Source organism: Bicyclus anynana, chromosome 17 (genome assembly GCF_947172395.1).
Source record: "Bicyclus anynana chromosome 17, ilBicAnyn1.1, whole genome shotgun sequence".
Lineage (NCBI taxonomy): Eukaryota > Metazoa > Arthropoda > Insecta > Lepidoptera > Nymphalidae > Bicyclus > Bicyclus anynana.
The window spans coordinates 8,249,825-8,259,024 of NC_069099.1; the positions used below are offsets into that span (position 1 = coordinate 8,249,825).

General features: G+C 34.8%; 1 protein-coding gene across 1 annotated transcript; it reads left to right on the top strand.

Moving 5' to 3' along the window:
- The first annotated feature begins 332 nt into the window (after positions 1-332).
- Positions 333-7,665, top strand: LOC112051033 (odorant receptor 85c). Its single transcript, XM_052886696.1, has 7 exons — positions 333-766; positions 1,789-1,864; positions 3,220-3,352; positions 4,487-4,586; positions 5,470-5,583; positions 6,521-6,676; positions 7,612-7,665. The coding sequence occupies exons 1-7, from the start codon at positions 707-709 to the stop codon at positions 7,663-7,665; spliced, it is 693 nt and encodes a 230-aa protein (XP_052742656.1). The 5' UTR covers positions 333-706.
- The last annotated feature ends 1,535 nt before the right edge of the window (positions 7,666-9,200 follow it).

Here is a 9,200-nt window from a genome sequence, read left to right on the forward strand (position 1 = left end):
AGTTAGGTAGGTCCAATTTCGAGAAAGAGGAGAATCGCCGAATCCAGCTCTAGCTGGGCAGCGTTCCGAAAACTCCGAGACATAATTTCGTCCGAAATTCGTCAGTGATTGAAGACGAAAGTCTTCAAACAGTGCATGTTGGCAGTGATGACCTACGGATCCGAGACTTGTACGCTGACTATGGGCCTTATTAGAACGCTCAATGTCACTTAGCGGGCGGGCTGTTAATTATCTCGCTGGTTCATTGTTTACTTTATGTGGTTTCGGATCAATGGGTCACTTGGGTTCGTATCCTAGGTCGGGTTATGAGATACTGAGAATTTCTGTTTTCATAGTAATTTTCAAAGCAAATGTTCAGCCCGGAATTGGAAAGTCAGTGGTGATTTTTATACCCCGTTCCTCAGAAAGTACGTTAATGGTAGGCGTTCACATATTCGCATCGTACGTATCGGACGCATCAAATCAAACGGATTTTGAAAAATCCGTTCGATGCGAGCCGTACGATGCGCTCTATACAAAGAATACTAAAATCCGTTAGATGCAATGATTTTACAAAATTTTATTTAAATCGTTCTACTCCGATGTTTCGAAATATGCTTAATATTTTGCCTATTCAAAATAATTATTAAAAGTCTGTAATTGTATTTCTACAGTTCACATTATTGTGGTGCCAGCAATAAAAAAATTCCAAGTATTGCCTGTAAAAATGGATTTTATATTTTTCGATGCTGACGGGCGATACTTCAATTTCCTCTGCCTCTATCAGGTCAGTAGGTATTGTGTGATTCAATAACCTAGAACACTCGTACATACTCGTTTTCTGTTAAGAACATATTAATACTATTATTGTGCACATTTTTATTGAAATGAACATCAGCTGGCCTATTCACTAATTAGGCCTTAATTAACAACCTTTTAAAATAAAATATCAAATCAAGTGAGAAATTGTATACCTAATGATTAATTTATTTTGCTATCTACGAAAAGCCGACGAACCCATGCGACAACGTCACAAATAAATCATTATATAATCATGATGAACTTCCGCAAAGTAACGCCTGCTTCTATCCAATATTCAACTGAGAAATGTCATCCACCAGTAAGCAACGGATGACATTTTTACATTCTCATTTTCTTATATTATGTCAACTACGAGTAGCATTCGTCAAAAATAGTGAATAAGCCTGCTATATAGCATTGAACTGCCTTTGAATAAAAAAACCCGAAGATTTATTTGCATTTAATGAATGGTTGTATGTGCTAATATCATTTACCAAACTACTGGACCATCAATTATATTTTGACAAATAGTTTCTATTATGTTTGTGTAGGAATAAACTAAATTAAGGTTATTTTTTATTTGTGACTTATTGTTGTATTACAAATTCTTTGACAAATAGTTTGTATTATACTTGTGTAGGAATAAACTAAATAAGGGTTTTTTTTTTATTCTTTACAAGTTAGCCCTTGACTACAATCTCACCTGATGGTAAGTGATGATGCAGTCTAAGATGGAAGCGGGCTAACTTGTTAAGAGGAGGATGAAAATCCACGCCCCTTTCGGTTTCTACACGGCATCGTACCGCTTGGCGGTACGTCTTTTGCTACCGGCAAACGGTGGTAACTAGCCACAGCCAAACCTCCCACCAGCCAGACCTGGACAAATTAAGAAAATCTCAGTCTGCCCAGCCGGGGATTGAACCCAGGACCTCCGTCTTGTAAATCCACCGCGCATACCACTGCGCCACGGAGGTCGTTATTTTTTATTTGTGATTTGTTGTATTACAGATTCTTTACAAACCCGTTATACTGACTATTTTCTCGGCAATGCAAACTATGCGATGGGCATTCATGTTGTGCACAAGTAAGTAAAATATGTATTTCACATATTTTTTTTTCCTTTTTTTGTTAAAAAAAATATTTGCCATAATATCTTTTAATATGACCAATATTCCTAATCCCCTCGAACTAGTCGGGAAAGATCTGACAAAACAAACCTAAGTCTGTATTAGGAGTGCGTACGACAATGGTCCAGCGAGGCGCAAATTGAACCGTCACCCCTCGGAGATAAGTCCGGCCATTTTACCGTTGAGCTATTGAGGCTCTAACTATAAAACTAATTTAAATCTGACTCATGAAGATTTTGTAAAAGTAAATAGGTACAAGCAATCGTTTACTGCGCATGCTACTAAATTGTGGAATACCCTCCCAACAGATATTCGACAATCGAAATCACTGAATATATTTAAAAATGCTGTCAAATCAACTTTTAAAGCATGTATACATTTACTGTCATCCTTATTATCATATTTATCTGTGTAATCTGGTTTATTTATTGGTGTGTAAATATTTGAATGTATGTATTTTATTTTATTTATACCACCTACATTATCGTGTTTTCGCATTTTCCTAAACCCAAGGTTGCTGGAAGAAATTGCTACGTAGCGATAAGGCCGCCTTTTGTATCCCACTTCTGTGCTATACTTTTTTCTGTATTAATTGATTATGAAACACGGCTAAAACTCACGTGATATTCCGTCGGAGTATGCCCGACTAGTTTCGAACCCATACGGTGCCCTTAGTCATGAGCTGGTTCTTGCATCGCGGCACGATCCAAACTGCGAAGCGGCTGCGCGACGCGCTGCTGCACGCATTGCGCGCGCGGAGAGGGGTTGAGTGGTGGGGAGTGAAGGTTCCGTTACACTCTCCGACGGTTCATTAATGTCATCTTCATTAGACTCGTCTTCTTGTAAGCAAACCGAACTAATGCTATCTTGTTCCAAGTTTGTTGTATGTGACAATGAAAGAAATAGCGGTTTTACTTTTTTCTGTCTTATTATTTGTTTTTTCTATATGTTGTGGTGTACATTTTGTTGATTACAATGCGGCCACAAAATAATCTTTTTCATTTACCTGCACTCCGAGGCACGGGTCACACCCAACTTCCTAACATCGAAATATGTACGAATATTTTTACTAATATTTTTTTTACACTAAAGCTCAATATTTTACAGGCAGGATTACCAAGGACCTTGTGATTCAAACCCACGTAACCACTGTTCTTACGAGACAGTTCACTGGTCTCCCAAGTTACGATATGCAGAATTGGAATCCAATTTAGTTTCTATAATTTGATCTACATAACAGGGCATAGTAAATAAAAGCATGTAAAAATAGAAAAATGTTGTGTCGTGTTCGTTGACTTTTATTTTATTGCAGTCAGCCAATTGGACGTTTTAATTTATAACTTCGAGAACATGAAAGAGCTCGTTAAGGCAGGGAATTGCGAGATAAATGAAGCCTTTAAGGATGGATTTAAAAAGAATATCGTTCATCATTGTGCCATTATACAGTAAGTTAACTAGCTTGTTAGTGCATAAATTGTTTTTTTTATTTGAACATAAATATCTTGTTGTTGTAAAGTAATTATATATTATGTAAATGTCTTGTTGTTGTAATGTAATTGTATATTATGTATAACGAAAGTTTACAACAAACTTTCGTTACGACCCCTCTAGCACTGGTAGGTATGTACTGTTTTGTGAACTTATATGAGGGCAGGGTCATATTTGTGCCAGGGAGTTACTGAATTAATTCCAGTAGTTGTAATTTTGGAAAATAATAATAAATATAATCACCCATAAAATGTCTTATTTATTCGACTGCCAAATTTTCGATTACTGTAGATGTTAGTAAGTTTCGTGAAAATATCATGAAAATGTATCCCATGTACCATGTAGATCCTGTTCCCAATTAGAGCTAGAGAGCGATAGAGCTTTCTATCCATATAATATCCATTTTCTCTATATCTTTTATCTGTATCTATGTGCTAACATTTCATCTAGATCCGTTTATTCGTTCTGGAGTTACGAGTGTATCTATACTGATCTATACTAATATTATAAAGTTTGAAGAGTTTGTTTGTTTGATTGAACGCGCTAATCTCAGGAACTACTAGTCCGATGTGAAAAATTCTTTCAGTGTTAGATAGCCCATTTATCGAGGAAGGCTATAGACTATATTTTATCCCCGTATTCTTACGGGAACGGGAACCACGCGGGTAAAACCACGCGGTGTCTACTAGTTTAAATGATAAAACTAACCCGACTTCTTTTGCAATTTGACATTTAAAATTTCTTAATATTCCTTCAGGTAATTCTAAGAAATAAAATATAGTCAGTTTAAAGTAGGTTGTGTTGAATATAAACACGCAAATGTTTGCACGATGCTAAGCTACATTTTCTGCTCCCAATCTACCCACAGTCCTTTTAACTAAACCACTTAAACTTAAGACTTGCAAATTGTATAACCTTAAACATTTTGCCTAACGGAGAGACTACGACCTTTCCACGAAAGATTATGGCAACTCTCCCTTTAAGTGTTTAAGGAATTTCAAGAGAAACCCAATTATATTAATTATTTGCTTACAAATTATAATATTGAACTAAATTAAATTATTAAATACTTAATTTACTTTTTATTTCAGGTTCGTTAATACAATTGGTAGAGCTTTTGGAGGGCAAATTTTATTGTTTTTCATGATAAATTCGTTTATTATTTGCACCACTGCAGTGCAATTTTTCTCGGTAAGCTCTTAACTTTATAAATTGGCTGTTTATAATAAAGGATGTAATCCACTCAGTTAAAATAATAATTGTTATTAAAAACTGTTTAATTTCACATCAGCGGATATACGTCAATTGCCAGACACAGGCCTTTTGTCAGAACTTATAAATGCACAGTACTGAACCACCCAGCAACTTGCTGTGTCTTCAGTCTATCTGGTGTCACCGGTCAATTCCACCGTAGTCTAAGAGCAGGTTCTAAGCTTTATGTGTCAAGGATGGCAGATACACAAAGTAACACTATCAATCATCACCGAATCGGTCACTTAACTTACAACTACAGGTCAACCCTCTAATTACACCTGATCAAGTACAGCGCTGATACTATCACATGTAAACCAGCGGATGTCAGACTTGTAACTGATTCCAGTTGGGTTAAAGGGCCCTTTTACAGTTAACTGTTCCGAAACGCTATCACTATTTTAACACTGCACCATTACTACTTTACAAATGGAAGACGAGTATCCATTCCGAGCTCGCGATTATAACTGAGCTAGCAAGGTGCCCCACTCTGTTAAGCGTACCGGTCACCCGCCATATTGGACGTAATGCTATTGGACGAGAGTCACGTGATCAATCTTTCAGAGTCTTATTTATTTAAACAGTAAAAAATTAAATCCCAATTACATGAAAACCTGATTCTAATATTATTACAATAATTAACGTAGATTTTGCTAACCGATAACTCACTCGCCGACACACACATAAATCCACAGCGCCTGGTCTATATAGAAATTTCTAGATTTTCACCGCGCGCTCTGCAGTTAAGCTCAGATGCCTTTACTTACGATCCCTAAGGTCGTGTAGTCATAATAAAATTTAAGAAAACATTTTCTTTTTACAGATTCCTAACCCGCTTAACAATATTATGGAATTAGTTTGGATATTTGGATTTTTGTTTATTATGATTATAATGCTCTATATCGACTGCTATTTTGGAACCATCATAACCGAGAAGGTAAAGTAGCACTACTTAATTGAACTGGAAATATTAATGAGTTGCCGACGCCCTGCGGTTTCACCCGCGTAGTTCCTGTTTCCGTGAAAATATGGGGATAAAATATTTCGCCACTCATGACATTCACAAATGTTGATTTCTAGTGGTAAATGAATTTTCAAAATTAATTCAGAAGATCCAGATATTATTACCCCTACAATACCTAAAGTTTATCTCCCTATATCAATATATATCAATATATCAATATCTACTTAGTATTTAATAAATAAATATACTTAAACAATACACATCACTATCTAGCCCCAAAGTAAGCATACAGAGCAGCTTGTGTTATGGGTGCTAAGATAGTTGATATTATAATATTCATATACATTTATATACTACATATAAATACTTATATAATGTATAAATACACACAGACCGTTAGCCAGGTTAGGAAAACCCATGTTCATCACAAAAATATTTTCCAGTTGTGGGAATCGAACCCACGGCCGTGGATGCAGAAAGCAGGGTCACTACCCACTGCGCCACGCGGCCGTCAAATAGTAATATAATATTATAGTATAGTGTATATAACATTGTTTTAGGGTTATTCAACGCTATTACTATTAAATAAACAAAAACGTCGGTAATAAATTTAAAATAAATATTTTTTAAGTAATATTTATTTTATACAATTATTTACTGTAGTACAAGTAACGAATACTTTGTTTATGTTACAAAACATTCTTACTCTAACAAGTTTTAAAAGTGTAATAAAAGTGACTGTGATTTGATTGAACTGTGATTAAATAAGTTAAAGTGATTAATTATCCTTGTATCTTATTATATCGAAATGATACGAAAAATAGAAATCAAATCACCAGAATTAATTATAGAGACATTTAATGAAATTAATGATTATTATTGTCTAATTTTAAATGAATCGTGTTCTCAGGGTTCTCAGATCTCGATGACAGTTTATTGCTTTCCATGGATTGATCTGAAACAAGATTTGAAGAAACAATTCATTATATTTTTTGTAAGAAACCAACAAGACCTTGTTATTAACGCTTCTAAACTAATACCAGTATCTATGACTACGTTTAGAAAGGTAAACATTCAATATTAAATTGATTCATTGTTTTTTTTTTATAAAAAGAGAATTTTAGCCTTGACTTCCATCCCTTTCGTAAATATGTTAGGCATGATTGTATACTAAAATAGTTCAGCGGGCAGGGATCGAACCTATGACCTGTTGATTCTACTCGTGAGTCCAGCCCCTACATTGTGAAACTATCGAGGTTTACAAATTTGTGTAGCCCCTTTTATAAAATACTAGCTGACGCCTCGCGGTTTCACCCGCCTAGTTTTCGTTCCCGTGTGAATACAGGGATAAAATATAGCCTATGACACTTGCAAATAATGTGGCTTTTTACTGTTAAAGGTTTTTTTAAATCGGTTTAGTAAATCCAGAGATTATCTCATATAACACTAAAAACTTTACCTGCTTATAATATAGATATAGATATGGATAATATAGATGTAGGAGTATGCAGCTCATTCGAGTAGATTTTTATATTTAAAATGTTAATCAATATTTTTTTTTATTATGACGTTGCCTTTGGGATCATTTTCATATGTAAACAAGATGGAAATTATATTAATTACTCTTTAGTTTCTTGGTTATCAAAATTTTTAGGTAATTTTTACATGGTCAAATTATCGAAGATAGTTTTCTCTGGTAGAGAAATCGTCAATCGAAAAATAAAATTTCTTTATTAAAAATATTTAGTAACTAGCTGATCGGGCAAACGTTGTTTTGCCCCGGTATTAAAAAGAAGGCGTTGATGGGAAAATAATGAAAATTTAAAGTTACCTTACTTCTACCCTAAAGCTACCCTTTCCCTAAGCTATACTATCTTTCAAATGTGCAAATTTGATTAATATTGATTAATTAGTTTAGGAGTGTATCGAGGACAGACACGTAATTTATTTATATTAGGATTAATAAGTATATTTTCTTTGTATTTTAAAATTCGATTGCAGGTAATGAATTGGACTTACAAAGGATTTGCAGTTTTGAATCAAATGAGGAAATAAATTATTACACAAAAAAGAACATGTAGACCAATAATTGTTTCTGTACTTTTAAAATTCTTTTTACGTAATAATATAACAATTTCATTATCATAACAAGTTGTTATTTTTATTTTCAATGTATACGGAGCGAACAAACCCCGCTATGTTGTTATTAATTTCACCTCAATTACTTTATATTTGCTCGTAGTTTCAGCCTTTATTACGTAGCCAGATTACTTTATTATGTTTTTTAAGGTTTTAGTTATTCTTCAATTAAACTTTTAGTTGTTTTGCAGATGCTAGAAATATATTGTATCTAAGTGTAATAATACGTGATAACCCAGTGGATATGACCTTGACCTGTGCCACCGATTCCGCAGGGTGTAGGTTCGAATCCGGTCCGGGGCATGCACCTCCAACTTTTCAGTTAGAAATTAAATACCACGTGGCTCAAACGGTGAATGACAAACATCGTAAGGAAACCTGCATACCTGAGAAAATCTTCTACGTGTGTGAAGTCTGCCAATCTGCATTGGGCCAGCGTGATCGACTATTGACCTAACTGAGAAGAGACTCGTGCTCAACAGTGAGCCAAAAAATGGCTAATGATGATAATGATGATGACTAACAACCGATAGTCCACTGTTAGACATAGGCCTATTGCAGGAACTTTCAAACAACTAACTTAGATATACTTTTCAAAAGATTATTTTCTTCGAAAACCTTAATCATGATTAATCAAGCAATCCATACGAAGATCGATATTCATAAGGATCGAGTAATTTGCACAACACTTCAATATGCAGTAAAGTGAAACCTATGCGTCCCCAAGGTACTCAACGATCCCTGATAACAGACAATTGCTATCGTTGTACGATATTGTCGCCGCCTTCATTTTGTGATATCGGTTTCTCGACACCTTTAATAATATTATGGGGGAGTTTTTAAAAGAATATCCTATTACGTAGCGGTCAGAGATCTTATTATGAATTTTCATACAGTTATTTTTAGCCTAAAATTAATTTGTTGTAATAAATGCATATTAATAGTAGTAATATAATTAGAGTGAGAGCTGTGATAGCCCAGTGGATATGACCTCTGCCTCCGATTCCGTAGGGTGTGGGTTCGAATCCATTCCGGGGCATGCACCTCCAACTTTTCAGTTATGTGCATAATAAGAAATTAAGTATCACGTGTCTCAATCGGTGAAGGAAAACATCGTGAGGAAACCTGCATACCAGAGAATTATCTTAAGTCTCTGCGTGTGTGCAGTCTGCCAATCCGCATTGGGCCAGCGTGGTGGACTATTGGCCTTACCCCTTTCTTTCTGAGAGGAGACTCGAGCTCAACAGTGAGCCGAATATGGGTTGATGACGACGACGACGACGAATATAATTAATTTATTTATTTATTCATTTGTATTAAGTTAAAAAAACTTTTTATATAACCATTGTTGATGCTTTGATGATGAATTAGGAAATTAACAAAATAAAAAAGATAAGAATATTTTATGATTTTGTTGTTTAAACAAAACTGTTTTATAAATATTAATTGAA

What these genes read in the sequence shown, in the direction of transcription:
- LOC112051033 (XM_052886696.1), top strand. Translation starts at nt 707, where the DNA reads ATGGATTTTATATTTTTCGATGCTGACGGGCGATACTTCAATTTCCTC. An exon ending in ATTTCCTCTGCCTCTATCAG is followed by an intron (nt 767 to 1,788) that starts GTCAGTAGGTAT and finishes GTTGTATTACAG; the next exon opens with ATTCTTTACAAACCCGTTAT. An exon ending in CATCATTGTGCCATTATACA is followed by an intron (nt 3,353 to 4,486) that starts GTAAGTTAACTA and finishes TTTTTATTTCAG; the next exon opens with GTTCGTTAATACAATTGGTA.